Here is a 26,957-nt window from a genome sequence, read left to right as displayed (position 1 = left end):
AATATTAAATATTCCTAACCAAACTCAGCCACCCCCTCCAAGCCCTGTCGAAACTCCCAACTTGTTGTTTGTAAAGGATAACTCCCCACAAATAGATCTGAATTCACAAGAAAATTAGTAATATAATTAAATTGCTTGCTGCGTGAGATTATGCAGGTTCTATGGCTTTCCTTAGTCAATGTCCATTTTAAAATTTAAAAACTTGATTTATGTCAGATTTAGGATAATTAATAAATAAACTGCATCATAACACAGCTATTGTAACCGATTAGAAATTTAATTGTGAAATACTGAAATAACTCAATATCTCATATTCCTACACTGAAAGAAACACTGAAACTGCTGAAGGACACACAGCTAGCAGCACCTTATAGGAAAATTTTATATGAGATGTTTATAGCACAGTGGACAGGCAGTGCCTGCTGCAATTTCAAATGGGAGGATGTTGTGATTCTCAGGACAGACAGGTCAATACAGCTTGACCAAGGGCACAAGCAGGCCATACATCTTAGGCTGAGGACATACGGACTTCATCACATTGTACACAGACTGACGTACAGCCACCTGCAATGGGTTTCCGTGCGCTTGCCTTTAACAGAGACGAATCAACAAAAATACGCTTTAAAGTAATCTCAGTGGGGGGGGGAAGCACCGGGAAAAATAGCAGTGCGATTGTAAGCGATTTTAATTTCACACCCTTCTGCCACAGTTTATACCCCGCGGGTGGAGGGAGTCGGCGGGGGAGGGGCGAGCACGGTTTCTCTCACACACTGGCGCGGCTTTCATATCGAACAGCCCCCCCTCCCCCCTCCCCCCACCGCAATAAAAACCTTATTGACAGAGGACACAGACAAAATTGCATCCATCAGCCTCAAGGCAGGGGGAGGAGGGGGGGTTTACGACCCACCCACCCCCCCCATACATAATAATGAAGGCTGAGTACGAGTCACTACAACCGGCGGCACTTCAGAATAATTTTCCCTCCTTTTCGCCGCCCTCTCAGGTAAAGCGCTCTGCGTTAGACCGGCTGTCATCTTCTGTCATCTTCCGCCTACCGAACTCCCGGGGGGTTCTCCGCAGACTTCGAACGAAGGGACGATTGTATCTCTTTTATTTTCATGACGCACGTCGAGAGCTCTAGGCTGTTACCATGGCGCCTGCAGTCATTCGCTTCGTGGCAATCTGGCGCCGCGGCTCGGCGCAACGCAGAGGCCTAAGCGTCGAAACGCCGCCGCGTCTGTTGCCTTCTCCGTTTGGGTTCTGCAGTGTTAAAGGGCTGCCAAGCAACAGTCTGTTGGGAACCTTTCCTTTGGGTGAAAATCACTTCACCTCCATTTTTGTTTTTTAAAGGAAATTATGACCAGTGTTCTGCCGAATCAGCCTCTTATATAGTATAGTAAGAAGATAAATCACTTTCCATCGCCTGAAAAATTATTGCACAGCTCTGCTGTTTTGAAAGCAATGAATATTTTATTGATACACAATATTTTCAGTTCCCTGAATTCTGAGGAGCTCTGAGAATCATCTGAATACAAGCTGCTTGGCTCTAAAACAGACATTACAAGCGCAATAACTCTTTGTGTTAGCAAGCAGACTGTCAGACCTGTTATTTTTTATGAAGATCAATCATCCACACAGGGGATGCAACTGTGAGCAAAACTGGTAAATTGGCAGCACACACCATTTTATTTCCAGAGTTGTCCTTCAGAAGATAATTCCACTATTCTAAAATGCAAGTTCATAAATGGCCATCTTTCAGTGGTTTCTACAAATACAAAATGTCTGATTGTGGCCAGCCACTGACCTCAGACTAAGCTCTTTGATTCACCCTATTCAGAGAAGAAACAATCCAGGTAGTCCTACCTCCATAGTGTGCGTCTTCCCCGATGAGGTCTGGCCGTAGGCGAAGATGGTTCCATTGTATCCGCCAAGGACATCTGCAGGAGGCAACCATTTGGTTTGATCAAACAGCGGTGAGTAAGAAGCCATTTTGTTTGATCAAACAGCAGGGAATAAGAATCCATCTGGTTTGATCAAACAGCGGTGAATAAGAAACCGTTGAATAAGAAACAGCCTGGTTTGATCACATAACAAAGTCATGCCGGCCTACCTTTCACAATCTGTTTGGCGCAAGTGTTGTAAACGTTCTCCTGGGTTGTGTTGGGGGGCAGAACTCTGTCAAAGACGTACGACTTGCCCTGTACAGACAAAGAAAGTTCAGTTAAGCAGAAGTCCCACTTCCCTTCCATTGATAATCATCCTATTCTTGCTTTCACCTGCTCAGCAACATTCAACACATGCAGATTTAAATAAAGATCATTCATTTGCTGCTGATTAGTTTTTACAAAATCACATCTAGTGTGGCAAAGTCATCTAAACAGTATACAGCACAACCATTTCTATGTTATAGCAAGGCCTGAATTCAGCCTAAACATGCCATTTGTACCTTGTCTTGGAATACCAAATGAATGCAAGATTTTTCTCAATTGCACAGCTATTATAACTGTTCAGCTATTGTGCTACGTTTCCACTACCAGGGCATAATACTGTGCAGGTCATAAAAATAAATGAACGTAAAGTGTTACACAAGTGAAGGGGAATCTGCACTGCAGCTTGAGTGAAAGAGAAAAATAGAAATCAAGATGCCTCATTGCATTAAAACATCCACTCCCGCTTTCCCTTTCCTCCATAATGTCTCTGCCTTCCTGTCAGACACCTGCAATTATGGACACTCAAGTCTGAACTGCTGAAGACGTGCCGCGTTTTACAAATTAGGTTTAACATTTTGTTTCATACACAAAAACGGCTAAGCTGCCTTAAATATGAAATTATGAAAATAGCCTCAAGCCGAAAGAACAACAAAAAACAACCAAAGAATAATTAAATAAGTAAATAAAAAATCTAAAAGGAAACTGGCAGAGAAAACATGTTTAAAATGCAAGTCACATGCTCAGTAATTTTCAGTAATGTGTTTCTCTGTTGTGAGACACTGCTGTGCATTCAGAATGGAAAGGGTAGAATCTTTTTCCTCAGTCAGCAGTGACATTGTTCTTTGAGTGACATCACAGGATCCTGCACAGTACCACTGGGTTCTGGTGACCCTGCGACCTGGCCCAGATTGCATTTTCCCCAGACGTGCTGTCAGGAGGGCGTTTGGTCACGTTCCGACGGATCCCAATCCCCCTGGCCACACCGGTGAGGGGAAATGTCCGTCATTAAATGGTGCGGTCAGTGACAGAGCTGACAGCCGACGGGTATAGGGATTCAGCACACGTTCCGCTAGCGTTCACAGCCATTTTCAGCTGCGCAAGCACTGCAATTCAGCATCGAGTGTACCAGCAGGGGAGTCAGCAAAGAGTGTGTGCGCGCTCACACATGCATGTATGCACAAACACACACACGCATGCACGCACACAATCTCTCAGCTACTCCAACATGCACCTCTTGTTCATCGTAAGCAGATGTTTACTACAGATGGCACAGATAGCATTGGGTTCTTAGGGTACACTGGTCAAGACATGTCAGGGAATTAAGTAGAGCTCATAAAAACAGTAAATTCTGCTGGTCCTGCTTGGGGCGTGTGTGTACGTGTGTGTGTGTGTGTGTGTGTGTGTGTGTGTGTGTGTGTGTGCCTGAGATTGCTCTCATAATTTGCAAGTGCGTCCACCTGAACTGTGTTCCACCCCTATCTGACAGCTTCATCACAGGAGAGCGCCTTTCTTCTCGAAAAGCTTATTATACAGTCTGAGGTCAGGACACTGATTGCGTTAAAAGCTGTTGTATGAGCAGCTGCCCCGGGTGCCATGGAAACTGCATCCCATTGGGAGAAGCCTTTCTGATTAGCCACCAGTCTACTTCAGGTATCCCACGGCAACTCAGTGGAAGGAAAAATCACTGCACATCAGAAAGGCAAATTGTTTCCCCCCTCTCTTTTTCTACACCCCTCTCTTTCTCTCTCTACCAATATTGTACTTCTAGTCCCCTCCCACATCTCTCTCTCACACACTATCTCTCACATGCACACAGACATTCTTTTAAAAGCATGTTCATCCTTTCGATCATTTATGAAGACACTGAGCAGTTGTGGAATGGCACTTTATGTCAGCATTAGAAATAGCTTCACTGTCAGTAACACTTAAGTAACTTATGTTCAGTAACCAGACCAATAACCTACTTAAGCAGTGAGTAACTCATGTTCAGTAACTACACCAATGACCTACCTAAGCAGTGAGTAACTCCTGTTCAGTAACTACATCAATGATCAAACTAAACAGTGAATAACTTAAGTTTAGTAACCACACCAAAGACCAACCTAAGCAGTGAGTAACTCATATTCAGTAAGTACACCAATGACCAACCTACGCAAGGAGTAGTTCATGTACCCACAGGCTAATCGCACACATCATTACTAGGCACTTTGTGCCACCCAATGCTGTAATTAGATGAAATAACAGAATATTTTTTACAGGCCAATCAAAATACAACACAAGAGACCAAATTATTGCTTCATTGATGTATTGCACTGATTTGAATATCTCTGCAAAAAACAATCATCAGCTGAATATCAAGATAATGATGGGACTGATTTTAGCCTCTTTTGAATGCAATACACTACACACCTGGCACTTTGTTAAATACATTACTTTGATCATGAAATGTTCTCATGGTTTGCATTCATGAATCATTCTTCCTTATCAATGTGAAATAGAATTAGTTGTGATAAGAGGCAAATATCAACAATTAGTAGTTTGACATAACAAAACCATTCTTATGTGTCTGGAATAAAGTATCAACGGTTTTTGAAGACATTATATGTTTTTTTTTTAAAGAAATCCACATGACCAATTGAGAAAAAGTCATTGTTTTCATGTGGTAGGTCAACAGTCAATACTCAGTGGTTGTGCTGTGGCCAGTCTTAATTCCCATGTGCTCTCACAAGGACAAGCCAAGGACACAAGCGAGTACCTGTATCAGTTTAAAACAACAGATGGGGGCCTCATTATTGAACACTACTTAAGGCAGTCAGTATTTTGGGTTTAACGTTGCCTTGATGTATATACAGCCCCATAACATGTAGGACACATTTTTTTTTAAATCTTGATTTGGCTCTGGACTGAATTTTAGATTTATAATCAAATAATTAACATGTGGTTAAAGTGCACATTCTCAGCTTTTATTAAAGGGAATTTTTATACATTTTGGTTTCACCGTGTAGAAATTACTGCACTTTTTATAAACAGACCCCCATTTCAGGGCACCATTGTATGTTCATGTATTTAACCAAAGGGAAGACAACAGTGACCTCTGATTACCCATTATGAACCTGTGTTTACCGGTGCCTGCCCACGGCAGATGGGTTCCCCCTCTGAGTCCGGTTCTGCTCAAGGTTTCTTCCAGCTATCAGTCAGGGAGTTTTTCTTGCCATTGTTGCCCTAGGCTTACTCTTTGGGGGCTGGTTCTCTGTAAAGCTGCTTTGTGACAAAGCTCCTTTGTCAAAAGCGCTATACAAATAAAATTGAATTGAATTGTTCACTGTACCATTAATACCATACCACTAATGAGGATAGTTAAACAGACTTGATTTTATTGCAGAATAAATTCTCATCTTTCCCAACTGCAATCGTTTATTTTAAAAAGCACCAGATTTCACAGCTTCCGCGGAATTGGTGAAAATCTTAAAGGGATAAAAGGGGTAAGATAGCCAAAAAGTGAATTTCCCAAAATGTGGACTATCCCTTTATGGAAAGTTCATAAAACTCGGTGCTCTCCCCGCAACCCCATCTCTCTCTCCCTCTCTCTCACACACACACACAAGTACCAACTTACAGAGCGACACTTGGACTTCAGTATGCTATTCGGTGTGTTCGTGTGTGTGCGTGTGTATGTGCCTGTGCCTGTACAGCTTATTTTTCAGGAGCGATATTTCCTGGACCTCAGTTGTGCAGAACCTTCTGCAGAACCTCACCGATAAATCTATGCAGTTACACTGTGTGCAGCACGGCTGATTGGACAGGCAAGGGAAACGGTCAGAGCCACACAGAAAATGGAGTGATGAGTGAATCTGTGTAGGACCCTGTGCTGCGTGACGCCCTTGAGCTTGGCCAGCAAAATTTCTACATGGGAGCTGCTGACACAGACCTAGCTGAACCCTCACCGGACGACTTACGAGCAGGCAAAATGGAGAATGGCTTTAAACTCCATCACTGCAAAGTGGATTGTCCTCAGGTACCAGAGGACGAAGACCACTGGAATCACAGGAAGTTACATCCTCAGTGTCTATAACGGCACTGTCAAACACCGTCACTGCCAAATATGCACTATCCCACAGGAGCTGCTTGGCCCAATGTCATCTATAATGGCTAATGGATCGGTCTACAATGTCACCCATAATGGCTAATGGATTGGACCATTTATCAGAGTGGGGAGAGATGAGCACATGACCTAACACCTCAGCCTCTCTATTAAATTTTTAATGGAAAGACAGATGCCCAGGATTGCAATCTCCACTGCTGACATTCCGTAGTCCAACCACACACTTTTTCATGTTCTCATAGAAAACACAGTTTCACATCAAGCTTCAGTTCTCCTTCTACAATATTAGCTCGAAGGCTTAGCATTTCATTAGGTTATAATTAGATTAGGAGCACTAACCTTGGTGCTGCATTAATGTGACTAAGACAAAGAATAATTACAGGGGTTAAAGTAATTGAAATGAGGGTTAATCTTCTATCAGTTAATAAATTCTGAATTCGCATTAATTATTAAACGACTAAGATGATATAAATAGCTGATACTTTCACAGATCAAGTATGATAGACAGACAGACAGACAGACAGACAGAATGATGCTGACAGTAACTGAGAAGAGCACACCAAATTCCACATTACAGAAGGTACATCCACCACTCTGGACTCTCTCAGATGATGGGTGTGATGATGGGTACATGTTCTCCATGTTGCAATGCCTGGTCTCGACTCCTCCTGCCTTTGGCTGTGTATCATGAGCATTTCACTGTAAGGTAGGGAGGGGGGAAGGCCTTCTGAAGGGAGGGGGATGAATGTGACAATCTGCCTTGTTAGGGTCCAGCTGGCCGCAGCACAAGCCAGCGGAAGCAGCAGCCGACTTTGAGCCAGGACCAGGGATCTGCGACAGAGTGCTTAATGGATGCTCAGAGCACTAATCCGGGACCAGCGGGTTAGGGTGAGCGTGCTCTTCTCACTGGGGTGCACTAAAGACCTCGCGGGGGTTCGTCATGTGGAAGAATGAATCGTGTGATGGCGGAGACGTGCAAGCACACCGTTCCAAACCAACAGCTGCGGTGAGAGGTCTCGATTGGCGCTCGACTTCATAAAACAGATGGTGTGAAGACCCCCAAAACATTTCAGACAGGAATGCCTCACTGGCGGTTTACGCAGGCAGCCAAACGCGTCCCAAACTTGGCCACAGGGTGATGTTTGCACTCATTTCGGCTAAGCTGTGGGTATTCCACAACAAATAAGTGACGAAGAAATGCCACTTAGAACTTATTTTCGAAACAACGGTGTCTCTTTAAAATCAATATCACTCCTGAAAGAACAGCAACAAACTCTCATAAGAAGATCAATTAGGGAGGGTTAGATCAACAGATAATTGCTAGCTGTGAATCAGTGAGATGTGACATTTTGAGTTTGTGAGAGCGCAGACTAGCACGTGCTCAATCAGCCGCGGTTTCCCCTCACTCAGCAGCCCACAAGCTGGGGGACCAGACCACAAACACTGCTGGTGCAGACTGGACACGGGTTCCCAGCAGACCGGAGGAATAGCTCTCGTTCAATAAGGCAAGGGAAGCCCTTTCAACCCAACCCTCCATCCATGAGCAATGCTGTGGCAAACTAGGGGGCGCCTGCCAACTCTGGCATGGTCAGGATTCAAACCCAGAACCTGGAGTGCATCACTGCACACATGATTAGTGTTTTAATGGAAGGCAACATCAGGGGGTCTCTGTGAAAATGCTGATAACTAGCCTAAAACTTACATGGAGGAATGTTCATGCCAACCACTGTTTACACACTGGTAGAACCATAAAAACTTTACATGCAAATTATACTGATGTCAGGACACAATGAAATGCATCTGAATATTTCACTTTATATGCTAAATATTTAAGCATCATAACACCTTTCTCCACATTCATTTATTGTTCTACCTGTCCCCAAAATGATATTTCCATCTTAATTCGTAGCTCCACTTTGTGTATCTATGCGGTAGAATTGATTGTATTGAGGAGAAATTCCCTGAAGGAAAGGGTGGGGCCATGCAAGTCCGTCAGTTAAACAAGTCTGGCGTGATTTAGTTATTTGCTGAACATACGATAAAATACATCTGGAGTGCAACATACAGAATCCACTAAAAGACCAGATAAATTAGTAATAGCCACAGACTTCTCTAATTTGGTGAATGTTTGAACGCAAGTGAAATGGAAATGACTAAATACAGTCACTCCCTACGACTTATCTTATCGTCAACGGTGATGCTGAATAGGCTGAGTGAGTGGCTGAATTCAATAAAATGTCATCTGAATTGTGCTTTATCTAAAACAAGACGGCACGGCAGAGACAACGCGAAATGCAAAACAATACCCAATGGACACTCAGCTCTCTGCGATACATACTCCGCACTATTAAACGAGAAGCCGGTCACAACATTTCACAGAAATATACAAATAGACACTGTTGTATATTGGGAAAGTGTTACTTTAAAAAAGGCTATAGTACTGTATAAGCTTAAGAAAATGCGATTTACGCAGAATTATAAGCTAATAAATAATTATGTAGCCTAAATCTCACACAGTAGCCTAATGGTTTGTGAGATACGATTCATGACATTATAGATAAAAATAGCCTATACATAGACTCTATCACCAACTGATACTGATATAAAATCCCACAATAATATGCTAAAAGAGCCTATACTCGGTGTGGATTTTTTTTACATTATTAAAACATTTCAAATAGTCCGTATATGTTTTATGTAGCCTGTATAATTAGGCCTACACATATTAAGTAATTTGTAGCCTACTCCTTGTATAATTAAAAAAAAAAATACAGGCTATAATAAAAATGCTGTGCCCTTGTGACCGAATATATATAGGTATACAGCCATCCATATGTCATTAAACATGAAATTGTAAAGTTAACATGCAAAATATTAATTTAGCCACAGTAAAGACTAACCTCCTTATGTAAAACTTTGCATGCGCTTATGCCAAATAATTAAGCGCGATGCAGATGAAGCCTATACGTTAACCTACAATCTAAATGTACTAGGCTACGTCCGTTGGTTTCCGTTGGCGTAACGTTTGGTCCTTTTGAGATAGACTATAACTGTTAAACGATAATCAGGTCAGATCTTTTTCTTTTATGCAGCAAATGCTCAAGAGTTTTGTTAACAAACAAAACTGTTTCGCAAGACTTGGTCATGCTTTGTTTATAATAGAGGTCAAACACCACAGGTGAACCTACCGTTATGACCACCGTGTCATCATTCCTGAATTTAGGGATGTATTGGTCTCCTCTTGTAATTTCTGATTCATTCAATGGCCTAAAACGGCACATTACTTTTACGCCGCACTCAGATGCATCAGCCATCTCAATCTGGACTGGCAAAATGATCAGTTAAACTTTCACAACCAGTTCAGAAGCAGGTATTATATCACCAGATCGTTAAAGAAAAACCCGACAGCCGCAGCACACCATTGTCACTTGGATATCAACAGCAGCCGAGCATCGCAATTAGCAGCGATCGAGATTGGTCCACTCGCGTATTTCCCCAGGTCCACGTATTTTAACCTACAATTCCAGGATAATTGAATTTAACTGTCGCGAAAAGACTAATTTGTCTCAGAACGCCAAGACGGTCATGTAAATGTCATTTAATTTGTAGAAAAGACGAATGCTCCAGGTTAAAAAATGCATCCTCCAACCGGATTCGCCATCCTGCATCACCATCAAACACGAACCTTTCGCTCTCCTCCTGTCGTTTCTACCTAGAATTCCCCGACGGGGGGGCTGATCTCGTTGCTTTAGCCTACATCACTCGCTCGCACATCTCATTCAATGGCGCGAGACAAGCAATGGATTGTGGGGCTCGTAGTTTGTGTAATAATAATAATAATAATAATAATAACAACTATTATTATTACATTCTAGGAGCATGTCAGTTATGTTGCCAAACAGGTACAATTTTTCAGAGGATTTGGGAAATAGTTTTACAAAAGATCAGCTTTAAATTTGCTGTTTTATACATGAAATATTTACTTAAAAGGTTCCAATTTATTATTTTTCTTTCATAGCTGACATATATATGCCTATATAACCAATGATGAAACCAATAGTCAAGACTGGTTTCTCCGGTTGTGACGGAAACTATTTTCCGGGTCATGCCTATGGACAAAAAAACATACAAAAGTACATTTAAGTCGTGAGAGATCCAAACCTTTTCCCAGGGGTATGAATTAGGTTATTAGGCTGTGATACAGTACTGACACAAGTGAGACACTAGACCACCACCAAAAAAAATGCTGTCTGCATTTGAATCTGTATTTTTCATGCTCACCTGACAATGACCAACTCAAAGAAGCATTTATGTGTGTGGTACTGTGTAGTAGTTACAACTGTATGCTACACAAATTTGGTACATGGAATTCCCTCCTGCAAGGCATCATCTTGTAATCAGGACACTGACCTGGTGCAAATGGGGAGGGACATATCTTTGTTGGACAGGAGTTGTTCATTTTGGACCACACAATATTCAACAGTGATATTTCATATGGACCTGCTGCGATTCAAAGCTGCTTTAGTAGTTTAATTGAAGGTGCAGTCAATTTCTCTATTTTGAGTGACAAGAGGGCTCTCACAAATGTGGTATTGTTCAAGATACTGTTCACTACTTGTTTTATGGCAGTGGTAGCCAACCCTGTTCTGGGAGATCTACCGTCCCTGTAGGTTTTCACTCCAACCATAACAAAGCACACCTCATTCAACAGCTAGAGATAATTGAGCTGCAAATTAGCAGAATCAGGTGTGTCAAATTAGGGTTGAAATGAAAACCAACAGGAGAGTAAATCTCCAGGAACAGGGTTGGTTACCGCTGTTTTATGGGATTTTAGTCCCCCTAGACAATATATTGTGAGAAACAACCGTACATTTCTCAATTTCTCCTGAAGTACATTAGAAACACTACATTAAAAGAACCGAGAGATCTCCCAGTGGGTTAAAAGAAAGCAAGAGTGCCACCTGCTGGTAGGGATGCTATAATTGATCTGGAAACCAAAGTCTGATCACCGATAACCCTTATGGCTTCAATAAAAAATGCAGTGTTACCCAATTAGGAGCAAAACACCAAGAAAAAGCTTTGGAAAAGATCCACATCAACAGACCACCTTCCCAAATAATTTAAGACAAAAGCCCTGAAAGGTCAAATCCCCTTGCGTTATACTGTGTGCTGGTATTGTTGCCTCCTGTTTTATGAAGTAGAATTTTGGGTGGTGAAATACTTTGCATCTGCAACAGAAGTCATACACCATAAAACACGTATCACATATCTTAACTGAACATTCTAATGGCGACGTGACAATCACTACCGGTAAATGAAAGCAATGGAGTTCTACAGACTGACAACTTTGGTTTTAAGTGACATGAAAGGGTTGTTTCCATGAGGAAAGAAGACGCCATCGCTGCATTCTCCTGATATGTACTAGTTTTATTTCCCTGCATGATTTTCTTCATAAATACTCCAAGTACAAGCAACAGGGGGAAACATCTGTCTGAAGCAGTGCATCAACTAATACTATCTAAATATGTTTCTACTGTTTGTACAGGAATTCACTACACCAATTTAACTATACTACAGGAGGCCCAACACTGATCCTCAGACACGTTTCCTTAGCTGTTACTTGGCTGGTGGCCACCAGAAAAAAAAATAAAAATAAAAATACAAGAGACTAGCCTTGATGCATTAGCCCATCTCGGGCGATGCTCTGACAAGTTTCCAATAACCTGCAAGATTACACAACAGATATATCGATCCATACCGGTGTAATATGCATTCACGTAACCCCTGTTATGTTTAAAAAAGGCAAATGTATTACGATTATTTTCCTCTTTTACACTTGGAGAACGAAAATGTAAGATGCATACATGTGCATTCTTTTTAAATAAAAAAATCTTAATAGTTCCTATGCGTTTTAACATTTTCTCTCCATTTTCACATGTTCACAATCATTTAGGAACTGTTGATGCATTGACACTGGAACAAAATGACAATTTTAAAACATTAAAAAGCCACTCCTCCTCCATTAACCCTTTGAAAGCAATACAAATAATTCTCTCAATGGAAAAATGCACTAATATCTATTCAATTTATGAAACAAATGAACCAGGCAAAAGTTACTTTGCCATTAAAATAAAAAAGTACAAGAACTCTACGTTAACTCTGGCGATCTCCATGTTTTGTAGACACAAAATTTGATTTATTTGTACAAGATACAAAATGTAAACATTGCAAAATAAATAGTTAAAACAAGTGAGGCAGGACCCATTCTCTCGATCCCCCCAAACAGAATTGCTGCACCTAATGTTTCCTCCTCTGTCGGTTGCATTTTCAAGTGCAAAAGCATGATGACAAAATATCTAGAATTCAAGTAACAGAAATAACATACTAATGATACAAATATACTATTTTACAAGGTAGTGATATCCCCAATTTTACAAAAATGTACATTTATATATTTATATATTTATATATAGACAAATTTTCTTAATATTTTTGATATGCTGCAGTTGAATATAGGTCCATGTAAAAATGAGCAAAGACACAGAGGATGTGGAAGTCTGAGTTCATTCAGGGTCAGTGGAGTGGTTCTGTCATGCGTCGCGTGAGCGCTGACGGCTATGTGACCTCCATGGCGACTGTGGTGTCCGACATTCCGTTCAGAGCCAGCCTCTCGCGCTCGTGGTTCTCTCTGCGAAAGAGGAGATAAAATCAGTAAAACCTTCTGCTTGTGGGGGGGGGGAAACTCATACACAGGTAAACAATTCCACCATGACGCTTCAGTACAGTGCAATTTGGCAGACATGTCTAAAGCACTCCAATAAATACACAGTAGACCCTTTCCTTGGAGGTCACACTTCAAAATTAGCTTGTGGATGGTAAACCCACCTTCGGGAAAGCAGAGGCTGCGGTAAATTAAGGGTTAAGGCCTCAAAACAACCCTCCCTTCATGCGCACATCAAATTTAACGTCAAACACACCTGGATAAATTTAATGTCAAAAACCAAGGATCGAGGCCAGGGTTGGCTGAGCCTGAGTCATAAAGCTTGAAAAGAAATCTGCAACTCTCTTGACGAGGGATTGCCAAGAATTAACACAAAAGTGTTAATGATAAGCACTGATAAACCTCTTCCACTGAGAATCGAAATCACCTGGAACTGCAGTGCACCCGACGTGATAAAAACACACACGGACACACACACGTTACACACACACGCGCGCACGCACGCACCCACACACCCGGCTGGCCCTCAGACGGGCTGCGGCCGCGGGGCGGACCTGGCCATGCCGCCGATGCCGCTGGCGGGCGTGACTTTGGGGGGCCGCTCCAGGGCGGTGGCGGCGACGGTGGCCAGCTTTAAGGCGGACGGCGAGGGGGCCGAGGCCCGGCCCACCAGGGGCAGGTTGACGGGGGACACGGCGCTGACGTTGCTCAGGTGCGCCCCGCCCGGCAGGGACAGGGGGGCGCCGGGGGCCGAGCCGGCCCGGAGCAGCTGCGCCGGGGCCGAGGGGGGCGGAGCGGTGCTGCTGGTGGAGTGGGGCGGTTTGGAGGTCCCTGCAAGAGGAAATGGACCCAGACTCTTAGCAGGCTGCAGCACTCAACACCTTAATGAACCTTTAACAATTTAAAGAAGAGCACAGAACAACATGACATTTAGATAAGTAAAACTCCCTGGTGTGCGTGGTGCAATAAAAATGGATCTATCATGAAATAAAAAAACGAACTCATCTAATTTTCATTTAAACAGACTAATTTTGCTACCATTTTTACCTTCCAACCATTGCAACTATGTCTCAGAGCAACAACCTTTCACAGATACTCCACTTTACACTGAGGTGGAAAACAGTCACTTAAACTCCTGGGAAGCACTCAACTTCAAACCAAAAGAGGGACTGCTGGCATATATATATGTGTATATATATATATAACATTCAAATTGCGTGTTCTAACGGTCTACACTTAAGACCTGAATGTGGCCGTGAAGGAGCCTGGGCTTCAGAGCCAGCTGAATCAGTGCGCACCTGAAGCCTGGAGGACGCCGTTGACCCCGTGGGTTCGGGGATCCCTGCCGGCCTCGGGGGCCCCCGGCGCGGAGGCGCTGATCACGGCCGAGGCGGCGAAGTGGGCGCTGGCCGAGTCTAGGGTTTTCGACGCTCGGCCCGACGGGCCCGGCACCTGCTGGACGGGAAGCGGCGACGGCCGGAGGTCACGGAACCGCAAGGACGCGCGCTTTTAAACATCCACGGTTTCAGTAATGAGTCCAGGGGTTTCAGTGGAGATAAACACACTGGCCAGCATACTTCAGAATACTTTAAGTATAACTATATTAACTTCAATAAAGTATGCTGAATTACATAGTAGTATTCTTCAAGGACAATTCAGTCTCATGGTTTTTCAAATGGGTGGATTTACAACAGAGAAAAAACTATGCATTTTCTGTCAGTAATTAAGAACGCAAAGAAAAAAAAAACAGCCATAAAATTGAACGGGCATGAGAGAAAAAACATTCATACTGTGCCATTCTTTGAGGATTAATGTTTGTAGCAGCTAACTTCAGTCTTGTGTACCGGATTACACAAATTAGCACAAGGGGACACAGCAGGCCAAGTTGAAGAGTAGGTACTGTATGTGCAGCTATTGGGGATCCAAATAAACAACCTCATTTTTTGCAGGCCTCTGGAGGTCAGTGTGAGAGCAGGTACCTGCGCGTTGAGACGCACTGGCGGCGAGGCATGCTGGGACGGCGGCTTGTGTCGCAGCTGGGCCAGCTGCTGCTTCTGCATCTGAGCCAGCTGCTGCTGGTGAGTGTGGTACTGCTCCTCAGTGATGCCGCCTGCAACCGGGGAAACCGCAGAGTTCAGAGGTCAGCCGAGTGAGGGAGACGGCAGGCTTCGCTTCCTGTCCAGTTGCCACTTAACAGCGGCTTTCAATGTTGGGAATTGGGCAAAAAATGATCTTAAATACAAGGTCTCAAGGCAGTGGGATCTGCTGGATAGGTACAACCTTGTCCCTCTGGTATGTTACAATCAGTCAATTTTAAAGCCAGAGATCGAGACACAATCGCCTTCCATTTGCATTCTAGGATACCTTTAAATTACCCAACATTCCAAAAACTCTCAGTTTAATTTCTCTCAAACTGTAACAACCATTTTTTGACAAACACGAACTCCGCAAGTTGCCCTGTCTTCCAGCCCAGATAAAAGGGATTCCATGTTTACGAGACTAAACGCTCAGAGAAAACCTCCCCGTCCAGTTATATTTACGGCAGAAATGAACGCTGAGCATTAACATATGACTTTGCTGTTGACATTGCTGATCTCTTCGGCAGATAACGAGACGGTAAATCACGCTGTCGCTACATCTCACTACTATTTAATTCATGAGAGCGCTGTGCATATGTGCCACATTAATGCACCTCTACAGAGACGTTCAGACGCGGTGTACTGCAATCAACGGACGACAGCCCGCAAAACACGCCATCTGCTTAGTACAAACAGCCAGCTGATATTCATTAGATTGTTAATATGCTCGTTAATGGGCTGCAAGTGAACGTCCCTGCAGCACAACGGTGGTCTGAAGAACCCTCGTAGCGAGGCAGGACGTACAGGAAGTGAAGAACAGGAAGTAAGGAAAGACGGGCGGACCTGGAGGCGGGTTCTTGGGAGCGATGGGCGCGGAAGCGTCCGTCAGCCGGTCGCTCGGAGCCGCCGCCGCTCTCCTCCCCGCGCCCCCGTCGGCGTCGTCGTGGTCGTCGCCGGCGTCCCGGGCCGGGCGGGGCCGCGGCCTGAAGCAGCGCCAGCGGCACGTCCGGATGTTCTCCAGGATCTCGGCCAGGGAGCCGGCCTTGGCGGCGGGGAGCGGGCCGGAGGCTGCGGGCCGCGCGGGCGGGTCCGAGCCGTCCCCGGCGGAGGCGAACACGTCCGGGTCCAGCCGCTTCAGGACGCGGTCGTGCTCGGACGACGCCCGGTCCAAAATCACCCTGGAGACACACGGGGAGGGGCACGTGAGGAGCGGAACCATTTGGAGACGGAAAAGTGCGGTGTGAGCTCTCTTACTGGATTCTACACCTTCCCAGACATCACAAACTGCAGTATTTCCCATTCCTGATTTAATTTTCTCGTCTGCACTCTGTGGAATCAATAGCACAGGCTGCAGCAAAGTGCACTGATGAATATGATCAGGCACTGCATATCGAGGGGAGAAAACACACGCACACAGAACACACACACACACACACACACTACGCACACACACACACACATACATGCACAACACAAACACACACACACACACACACACACAATCAGAGCACACAACACAAACACACACAGGAGGATCGACAAGCAGCTAAAAACACAACGGCATTTAAACGCAGAGCCGCAGGAGGTGAGGTCAGGGCTCCATACAGGGCAGGGAAGTTCAGGCTCCATGTGGGGTGCGGGGAGGGGGGGTTTGGGGTACGTACCGGCCGCCTCTGCCCACCCTGCGGCGGGCGAGGCCCACGCAGCGGCGGGGGACGGACAGCGCGGTGAGGCAGTGTCTGAGCCGCAGCTCCCGCTGCCCCGCCACCTCCGGGGGGCGCTCCCACAGGGGGGAGCCGCTGCGGTCCTCACAAGGCTGTGGGGGGGGGGGGAACAGAACCAGCACAATCTTTAGCACGTGTGCCATTAACTCTGCTGCCCTCCTCCATTTCTCTCCTTAAAAATCTTATGCAGCATCGTCTCAAAGTAAGATTTCCAACCTGCAAAAGCCAAGTTACTCTGGCCTGTGTTTTACACATTTTACAGATGGACATCTACAATTCAGATTCAGGACCTCATTCAAAGCGTCAAAGGCAAGAATGAACACTACAATCCTCCGCTTACCCTAGTAGTTCTTTAATAAGCATGTCTGTTTAATAGAGGTTAATGTCTGTAATGGTATTTCATCAATTTCGTCACTCTTCAGCCATTTGTTGAGCCGGATCTTCAAAAAAAGGGAAAGACAGCTTTACTTACAGCATAGTACTGACACCCAGCTTTCCTCCTGAAGCCAAACAACCCGTCCGGATCGTTCTCCTCATCGGGTTCTGAGGCCGGGGACTGGATCTGTTAGGAGGGAAACACACACACACACACACACACACACTCAAATGTTTGATCTGTGGAAATGGGACAGGGGGCCTTTGGGATGCGAATGACATGAAAAGCCTGTCAGCAAGGTAAAGCGTAATGCGTGGAGACACCTGGCATCAAACCAATCACAGGCCGTTATCCGCCGAGGCAGCGCAGGCGACTCTCCGGGCCTCACCTGAGGGTAGTCCTCCTCCCCGGAGCTGTGGAAGTCGTACTGCTTGATGTCCCGCTTGCTGATGGCGGCCCGGTGGACGGGGTGACACTGCTGCCGCAGCACGTCCAGCTTGGTCTTCTTCTGGTACTTCTTCTTGGGCCGGACGAAGTCGAAGGGCAGCTCGTCCTTGACCGCGATGTGATGCGGACGCTGAGAGAAAGCGCACGGACCAGCGTGAGAACAGACAAGGAGGGGAACTGACCGTTCAGACAGCCTGCCTTCACAAGAGAGACTCCGCCACTGAGTCAAGCCAGGACCTGAAGCTCCAGAGGGTCCCTGCTTCTACTACAAAAGCTGGCGACCTAATGCCCGTGTTAAAAATGTCTGCCTTTACCTTTGCTTTATTCTCTATTTTGTGGCGATTTCCATTCGGCAGACATATTGGCGAGGTGTAAATGGACTTCTCTGTCCGAGGAATGGCCAGCTGGTTGAGAATCTCCCCTCCAAAGTCGCCGATCTGATACCTGACGAAATAAAGGATAAACGAGTAAAAGTCTGAACACACTAAAAGGAGAGTAAACAAATGCACTGAAAAATTACACGCGCACACACACACACGCACGCACGCACGCACGCACGCACGCACGCACGCACGCACACGCCAATCACTTTAGCGGCACGGCTGAAAATTAGCTGTCGGGTGACAAAGGCTATAAATTAGCCAGGGAAACAAGCCCTCCCCACTCGCAGCTTACTAATACAGGTGTCCCTCAGCACCGAAACACATCACTGCAAGGATCTGAGCAGCACGGCATGACTGGACAAAAACAGGGTGATTCATAACCCTGTTAAGGGGTAGTAATAATAATAATACATGTTATTTATACAACACCTTTCCAGAGCCCAAGGTCGCTCACCAAGGTTAAAATCAATTCACAATGATAAGCAGTGTTCACAGAAAGCAAACTAAAATACAAAGAAGCATAAGGGCAATAAAGACTGCGCATACAGAAAATACAATCACCGATAAGGTACCCAACAATGAACCAGACCAATAGAAAAGGGCTCATCATACTGTGAGCTATGAGTATATAGCTCCAGTGCTGGACAGTCACAGTGTTTCCAGGTATCTGCAGTTTCTAGCCAATAAGTCGCTTACATTGAAAACATACCAAATACATGGGTAAAAATTATAGCCTTACACATGGGTAAAATCAGGTAAAATCACAGCTAGATCATTATGGAAGGGTGTATCAGGTGTTCTCTGACCTTTTCTCCACCACTTCCAAGGTCAGATGAAGCAGCTCTCGCTTGGACTTCTCTCTTCTTTTGATCATCTCCAGGATAGTGACGGCCGTGCTGAACTCCCTCCTCAGCTTCAGCATCTTCTCATAGGATGCCTCGTCGTTCTTACGGTTCTGCCAATGAGGTTAAAGGGGGCAAAAAAAGGGGGGTGGAGTTGGGAGTCTTTCAGTCAATCTTAAAAGCAGCTGAAGATAAGGGAATAACCACATCCCACAGCTTCTGCCCTGCCCGAATACGCGAGCCCCTCCCTCACCTTCCTGGTCTGCATCTTCTCGGTCCGCCGGCGGAACGCCACGTAGGGGTCGTTGTTGGTGGAGCCGTCCCGGTTCTCCTGCTTGATGAGCGGGATGAGAGAAGGCCCCCGGCAGTTCTTCCTCTTCCTCACCCAGTAGTCGTAGACCGACTTCAGGAGGCAGTCATCCTCGTTCAGCAGCAGTTTGGCTTCTTGCAGAGTGACGAGCTGGAGAGGAGAAGAGAGAATGGAAGAGGGGGGGAGAAGTCAAAAGAAGGGAGGAAGTTAGGAGGGAGGAGAGAGGGCAGGAGGGAAAGAAGGGGAGAGAGGAAGAAAAGAGAAGATAGGGGAAGGAAGGAGGGAGTGGGTAGAGGGAGATGACAAATAGAGATTATTCTCTTCGAAAATCAGCAAATTACACACCACGTGCCAAAAAGCACGTTGATGGTTCCAGATTTAAACAAACAGCAAAGTGCAATGAGACAACTGCACATCCATGGAACACCAAATCATAAAATATTTAGGATAACAGCATTATAGGCATAGTTGAGTAAATACAGATTAACAGTATTTACTTTTGTTTTCAATACAGATTGCTGGTTTTTACAAGTAACTGCACCATAATTGATTATACATGGGCCTTCTGTGCTGTGCCTTCTTGGTGACATCACATGTCGTATTCCTGAGGCTAACGCTGACATTCTCCGCTTTGCTAAGTCACTCATGATAAGAGTGTCTGCTGAGTGAACGTAATGTTGAGTAAGGGTGTGACAGAAAGGGATACCTGGTTGGCACTGGCTTTTTCGAGCCTGTCGACCATGACTTCAAACTGGAACGGTTTAATCTCCATCTTCCTGTTCAGCCTGTTGAGAAGGGTTTCGTCTTCGGAGTCCATGTCGTAGTCGGGCTGCTCGTTGTCCAGGCTGAACGCTGGGGGAACAAGCATGAAAAGGCTCTCGGTGTCATCGTACAGGCAAAAAAAAAAACCTTACGCGAGCGCGATTTTCTGTTTATTACAGCAGGGCTACTGAAGTCTTATCCCGCTGGGCAAATAAACATTAGCAACCAGCCGTTCAGCGAACGTGCTGAACTAATCTTTATATGTGACTGAACCAAATGCGTGCGGCTAACCGCTCGGCTCAGCGTGTGTCAGTGCTTTAAAGACCCCAAGGCAACAAAACCCCCAAAAAACTATGATACTAAAACCCGCAGCATCTGCATCTGTGATTAACAGCCGTGCAGAAATGGACAAGAGTGCCTGTGCATTTTACTCCTGTACTAAATCAGAGCGCGCATGAGAGGGAGGCAGGCACACGGGTCCCTGCCCCCTGGTCGGAGGGCCACTCACGCTGGATGTGGATGAGCTGCTTGGGAACATGGCACTCCCCTTTGTACAGACGGTCGTAGTAGGTGATGTTGCTCTCGGCCTCCGGCACCGGGATGACCATGCTGTCCTTCTTCTCCCGGAACACCTGCTGCGCCGAAATGGCCCTCTGCAAGTGGTGCTCCTGCGACACAGGGGGGAGTGGGGGGAGAGAGGGGGCCGCTTACCAAACGCACCCTGGCAAAGGTCACCTGTGACCGGGAGGCCTTCCGTTGGGTCCCGCCGCTGAGGGCGGCCTTTCACCGCGCCAACGATGAAGCGCGCAGCAGAAAATGCAGGGGGCGTGCAAATGTTCCGCCGCCACTGCATGTGCGGTTTGAGTTGGAAAGATGCAAAATGAAACTCAGATGCCTACCCACTGCGGTAAAATGTTTAACTTTCATCACTTTAATGCCAGAACTTCCTATGTGACTGAATGCGTGACAGCGATGTGGGCCAAACCTCCATAAAGTCCTTACAAAGGAAATATGTCTGTCCTGCCACAAAATTAAACCTGGAGGAAGTATAAAAGTAAAGGTCATTTACATGGCACATGCTCGGGGCATCCAAAACAAGATACGTGCCTTTTCAAATAAGATGCATATTAACCAGAAATTTTGCATCAACTGAAAGCTTCAAAGAGTTTACAGACTCTCTATTACTGCAGATTGGATAAATGCACACTCAGTGTGAATGCGGCTCGGCACTGATCCCCCTTTAAGCCCACGTTCTACACGCAGCCTATATTCAAAATGATCAAGGTAAAACTATTGATCATCATCAAGAGGGGTCTCTTAGGCCTGCTTAACCTCGTCTGTGGTCTCCTGCCTCTTTGATCAGCCCAGCTGTCCCACGCGCTGATCCGAGATCAGCAGAAGTGCTTGTACGGGGGTGTTTTGAGTGTCACGCTCCTACTGAAGTTGTTTTAGGCTGTGTGGATCAGTCAGGGCTGAAACCAGGGTGATGAAAGGCAGTGCCGGGTCCTTCCCCCGAGCGTCAGAATGGGCTGCACATCGCAAACGTTTTCTTAAAAGGAAGAGGGTGATCCACATCATAAGCAGAGGGAAACTTCTTTCTCCACAATGGAGCGACTGAGGGTCAAAAGTATCCGCGTACAGGCGACTACATCAGAAGGGTTAAAACTGTATTTTTGCCACAAATGAAGTACCCTACATTTCAACAATGATGCGCTCGTGAAGACCCAGCCAATTCACCGAGGGACTTATTTCGTATGAGTAGTCCTCGTTTGCAAACAATTTGGGCATACCCTGTTGAAGTATAATTACTATTTATCTTTGTGTTGACTTGTGGGAACAGCAAACATGACAGATTGAAACCTGTGATTGTCACAAGGAACCTGACAAAAAAGGAGAGCCTCAAGTCAAATAATTAAGTCTCAGTAAGCCTGACAAGGATACCTCTACCTGTAAAGATAATAGTCTAAACACATATAAGCTAAAGTTACTGCAATTCACATTAAATAAATGGGTGAGAGAAAAATCAAGCAAGGCATCATTGGATTACCTGGGCAATCATCTTCAAGTACGACTTAAAACCGCTAAGGTGTAAGATCACAAAAACGTGATTAGAATATTCTTAACTGAACATTATAAAGTTGATGTAGCAATCAGTAATAGCTTAATATAGTTCTAGAAGACTGACTTTGAATTCTGGGGGGGGGGGGACATTTCAAAGCGATTCTAAGCCTTAAAAGCAAATATACCTTAGCTTTTCAAGCTAGTGCTACAAAACTACAAAGATTCTGAAACCAGCTAGTAATAACTGCAATTTAAATTCCAGCTAACGTGCTTCATTCACAAGGGCAAGTGATGGGTTTATTTGTAAAACCAAGGACTTGGTGTTTCTCCACACACACTAACGTAGATGGAGGGCCAGTTGCGTCACAACAAAATGATGTCACGAGGATGGAACATTGTGAATGAATGGGCGAGCTGCAGCATCTCTAGCTAGTAACTAGCCAAAAGATTTCTGTAGCTACCTAGCTAGCTAAACACAAGCCAAATAATTCGTAATCGGAGTAACGTTATGTTTCTTTCCATTGTGTAAAGCAATGACAAATTAACAGCGTTAACGCTGATGCCACGTGATTAATGGCGGGATTTAGCCCGTTAGCTAGCACGCTAATCTACGTAAAATGCTTCCAATTTATTAATGAACGTAGCACTACGCAAAGCCAACTTCTCTTCTAAACCTGACTTGCTGACTTCCTTGCGTAAACTACGCTACCTCGGAACAAAGATGGATGAGTCACAAAAACCGACGAAGCCCAAAAGTGACTCGGCTGGGATTCACGAAGACAGCTGCGCATACTTACAAACGCTCTATTTCTATCAAAAGCAGCCATTCTACGCGAAATGCTTTGAATACGCCATTAGTGTAAAAATTGCGGACTCACATCCCGATTTCTTACGCAGACTACGTACAATGCACGGCCTATTGTACGCACAACACCAAACAACGTTAGTATTTTTCCGTAAGTACGTAGAGAATACGAACACCCAGCTTTACTCTCAAATTAATAACAATTACCGTGTCAAAAACGTTTTCTTACCGACTCTTCTTCTTTCTCCATCCCCGTTGGCATTTGCGGGACAGCTCGGTTGATGGAGACGCAGTCGTTAAGGTCCGGAAGGTCTTTATCGCGGTATACGGGGAGAGGTTTGGCGGCGTCTAGCGCTCGCGCCCGGAACGATAGTTTACTCATTGTTTTCGCCTATCACAATAACACAAGATGTGGAGGAAACATTTATCCTGCCAGAATTCAGTCAAAAACTCGGTCCAAAGCCACAGGGCACCCGATTATTTCCACCACGGTCTGACTCATGGGCTCCCATTGGCACGGAATCCAGTACAAGAAGCCATTTCTTATCGAGTTTTGCTGGTTTTAAAACCTATTTTCTCTCGGCCGATCTGCTCCCTGCGCCATGGAAAACATGGCGGACATTTCCACACAGCGGCAAAGTGATCCCGACAGCCAACGCGAGACACCCGAAGAACATGGGCCGTGGCGCTGCGCGCGCAGCTCATACAACATGCAACAGAAGTGCTTAGCGAGCTACGAATCATACGTAACATGCAAAGCAGACGCACAAGTACCATATTAACATGCCAGCAATATCCGACTCGCACCTTCGTGCCACTAAGTGAACAACTGTCTTCTACTGGATGATCATAATCGAAAAAGAAAAGTGATGTTCGTTCGTTCCCCAACATGAAAATACAATATACGCTATCTTATTTAATTAAGAAGCTGTTTGTACAAATCATAGCATATAAAAAAATGTGGTCAAGTGCACATACTCTTTTAGAACGATTATTTGAAATTCCAGTTGTTGAACTATGTCATATTCAGACTTTCATACTTTATTTACATTCCAAATGCTATTCTTATTAGGAACTAAACAAGTGCATTGCTTGTTTGGATTTTTTTTTAGCCTACTAGGAGCACCTGCCTTAACTTTTCTTGTGTGTATGGTTGTGTATAAAAGAAACAATTATTATGCTATCTGTAATGAGTAACATCATATAAACTGCAGTGTATATACATTTCAAATGTGCCATAATATTTATATACGTCTGGGTTCAAATTGCAAATTAAGCTTTCAGATTTCATGTACAGTTTTGGTTGTAAGATTATCAGCAATCTATGGTTAAGTTTCTGATGTCCCATGAGTTTCTGAAGAGACATTCTAGTTATAATTCCTTGGCCTCAATCTTTGTCAGAGTAGATGGGATAATAATGACTGTCCTCTGCCCTCTTCAGAAACTAGACTGCATTTCAGAAAGTGTATTCAGTGATACACTCAGAGAATTGGCACGGTTCCCTGGACAACATCTGTCTACCCAACAGTTTCTGGAAAATATGTTTGTGCTTGCAGGACAGTATGACCCTGTTTGAATTCATGCCATTTCTGGAATGATTTTAGTCCTGCTAAATTATTCACCTAATCCTTCCAGCCTGATATAGTTTAGGTCACACAGCTCATTAAATGATTCAGAGTATTAATAACAAGCATTCTCAATTAAATGCATGGCAAAAAAGCCTACTTTTGTAAATAATATACAATACTGAAATTCATTAGGTTCATTGACTGGGTTGAAGGCAATTTCAAAGTAGAACTTATGAGATTTAAATGTGGTGACGATTTCCTTTGATCTTTGAACATGTGACAATTTAAAAACAAGACAGCCAAGATATCTGATACATGCCTTAAAACAACTATCAAAGATAACACAATTATAAAACCTATTTCCATTGTAGTCATCTTTCTGGCAAAATGACACATTGGTCATCTCACACACTGAACCGGAAGGGAAGCACACACGCCACAAATATAAAATTGCAAAGTTGCAATAAGTGACATCACATATTTAGATCAAAGGTAAATCGGTAATTTGCATGACCAATAATTTGCATTACACTTCTGATTAAAAAAAAATCACTGTTATACAGTCAGACACTTTCTCAGCAATCAACACCATATTGAGAATTCATACCTGTAATTTGCTGATGCCAGTTTATTGCACAGTACACAGCCCTGACAAAACATATTTTCAAAAGTTTTGCATGTTCTCATCTCACTCAGTATCACCCTTGGTACCTTTTGGTCTTCTTATTAATAAATAAATATTAAGAATTCCTGACATTAGGTGTAACATTTTTTTTCATACAATCATTGAAACTTTACCAATTAAATATTTGTACCTGCACATTTTAAGAATGGTTCTTAAAATACCACTGTTCAATTTTGTCACAGGTGTAATTGTCACTTATCATTAATATACTTTTTAAGAATTCATTTCCAGTGAAAGGGCTTTTTTTGCTGGTGAAGGGAGATTTCTGATGGTTTCAGGTCAGGCAATCCCAGCACTTCCTCCTGGCTTCTTCCAATCAGGATTGCTTTGCCAGTAGAAAAACAAGAGTGTTCGGTAAAGCTGTCATGGTACATCTGGCTGACTCATGAAGACATCGTCAAATGCTGAGAACTGAAGTGCAGCGGTTTGGATGCCTCACAAGTAGGCGCATATGAAATTCACAAAGGTGTGGTCCTAACAGAATAAAGGAGACAGAACTTATCGACATAACATTACTAGAGATAGACATTTAATCTTTTATAATAATGCCAATGATTACTGCAGGATATGTCATTTCGTCTGTGATTGCTCTTGTTTACCATTTTAATTTATACCACAGCCAATGCTAAATTCTAAATCAAATCAATGAAAAAGTGATGAACATCTAAAACTATGAATATATGTTTTTAAACGCAGGATAAATGGATGTTGTTCATGCTTAGTCATATTTCCTCAGTGTAGGATTTACTAGTTAATTTACTGTATGCAGTAGACACAAGAGTACTGTGTGAACATGACCAGTGTACAGTAAAGAAACTGGCTCAAAAAATTGAAGAAAATTACTTGAACTAACGTACTAATGTGTACATGCTCAGGTTATGGTATTTTTCACGGCTTTATTTTTCTCTCCTTAGCTTGGGTTATGTATCTGTATGTATGCAGGATTCGTATTTTGGTTCTTGGACAGCATGTGTAATATGCATTAGTGCATTAGAGATGTTGCATCTATACTCAGTGGTCTGACCCTATTGCCCATATTAATCAGGTGAATGCACTTACGTTTCTCCTGCATTTTAAGTTGCTCTGGATAAGAGCATCTGCTAAATGAATGCAACACAGCGGTGTGATTGACAGATGACCTTCAAGCCCACGCTCGCGGGAGTAATCTGTCGGCATTGTTTTGTAATATCAGGAGATGGAATGATTGAAAGGAGGCCTGCCTCCCTCCCTCCCTCCAGGGGGAAATTTAAGCATAAAACAGCATCCCTCAGACTAAATTTATGCTGTGCTTTGCTGTGGCAGGCCTGGATTCATATTTGAGATGAGCCGTTTAGCTGGAACTGAGAGTGAAGGGCTATGGGAGAACTCGCACTAGGTTTGATCTCATCCCAGTGTGTGTATAACTTGGTCCTGCTTCCATTAAACATCTGGACACCTTTAAATGTGGAGATGACCAACATTATTGTGCTTAGAGTGTGGGTGCACATACAAGTATTGGGAGGGGGGGAATGTTCCAATAGTGAAGGGTACTGGTGGCTCCATAAAGGTTTGGGTGTGCACTCCACTCAAGGTCAAATTTTAATGACCCCCGAGTGATCATCTTCAGCCCATCTTCAACCTTAATCAGTCTTGCAGAGAGCTGCATCATTCAAGGCAACAACTCTCCGGTCCACATAGCAGGCTTAGTCACCCAGTGCTTTAAACACATGGACTAACCTCATCTGTATGTAATGGCCTTCTCAGGCATCGGATCTGCACCCAAACAAGGCTTCACAGGATATTCTGGAATGATCCCAGGACAGCACTTTCCACTCGATGTGCCTTCTCATAGTGAGTGGTGCTCTACTCCTACAGAATTCCAGACACTGAAATTTGTCGGTTTT

The 26,957-nt window shown here is 44.3% G+C and overlaps 2 protein-coding genes across 5 annotated transcripts in view; both read right to left on the bottom strand.

Moving 5' to 3' along the window:
* Positions 1-10,044, bottom strand: part of kif5c (kinesin family member 5C) — a 35,674-nt gene extending 25,630 nt beyond the window's left edge. Inside the window, exons 1-3 of the mRNA XM_035411618.1 lie at positions 9,501-10,044; positions 2,111-2,198; positions 1,864-1,937 (exon numbers count right to left, since the gene is read on the bottom strand). Coding sequence (XP_035267509.1) covers positions 1,864-1,937; positions 2,111-2,198; positions 9,501-9,626 — 288 coding nt within the window. The 5' untranslated portion in view covers positions 9,627-10,044. The remainder of the gene's footprint in view (positions 1-1,863; positions 1,938-2,110; positions 2,199-9,500) is intronic.
* A 1,677-nt stretch (positions 10,045-11,721) lies between these two features.
* epc2 (enhancer of polycomb homolog 2 (Drosophila)) lies at positions 11,722-23,673 on the bottom strand. 4 transcript variants are annotated; one of them, XM_035411341.1, is made up of 14 exons: positions 23,051-23,673; positions 20,464-20,623; positions 19,900-20,045; positions 19,137-19,343; positions 18,848-18,996; positions 17,973-18,102; positions 17,600-17,788; positions 17,308-17,397; positions 16,776-16,927; positions 15,955-16,289; positions 15,013-15,143; positions 14,332-14,488; positions 13,588-13,864; positions 11,722-13,000 (listed from the first exon to the last, which is right to left on the bottom strand). In XM_035411341.1, exons 1-14 carry the CDS (start codon positions 23,201-23,203, stop codon positions 12,928-12,930), a joined length of 2,349 nt encoding a protein of 782 aa, XP_035267232.1. In that variant the 5' UTR covers positions 23,204-23,673; the 3' UTR covers positions 11,722-12,927. The 4 variants fall into 4 exon arrangements, with proteins under 4 accessions (XP_035267232.1, XP_035267233.1, XP_035267234.1 ...); XM_035411342.1 differs by having other exon boundaries at positions 14,332-14,485; positions 23,051-23,203; XM_035411343.1 differs by having other exon boundaries at positions 12,864-13,000; positions 13,541-13,864; positions 23,051-23,203.
* Between the last annotated feature and the right edge of the window lie 3,284 nt (positions 23,674-26,957).

Source organism: Anguilla anguilla, chromosome 3 (assembly GCF_013347855.1).
Source record: "Anguilla anguilla isolate fAngAng1 chromosome 3, fAngAng1.pri, whole genome shotgun sequence".
Taxonomy (NCBI): Eukaryota; Metazoa; Chordata; class Actinopteri; order Anguilliformes; family Anguillidae; genus Anguilla; species Anguilla anguilla.
The sequence above is the reverse complement of the archived record's forward strand: the minus strand, read 5'-3'. Positions and strand labels throughout refer to the sequence as shown.

Coding starts and splice junctions, on each gene's coding strand:
- epc2 (XM_035411341.1), bottom strand. CDS start 23,203: ATGAGTAAACTATCGTTCCGGGCGCGAGCGCTAGACGCCGCCAAACCT. Junction 18,103..18,847: donor TTGGAAGTGGTGGAGAAAAG/GTCAGAGAACAC, acceptor TTATTTCGTCAG/GTATCAGATCGGCGACTTTG. Junction 17,398..17,599: donor GGGAGGAGGACTACCCTCAG/GTGAGGCCCGGA, acceptor CCCTCCTAACAG/ATCCAGTCCCCGGCCTCAGA.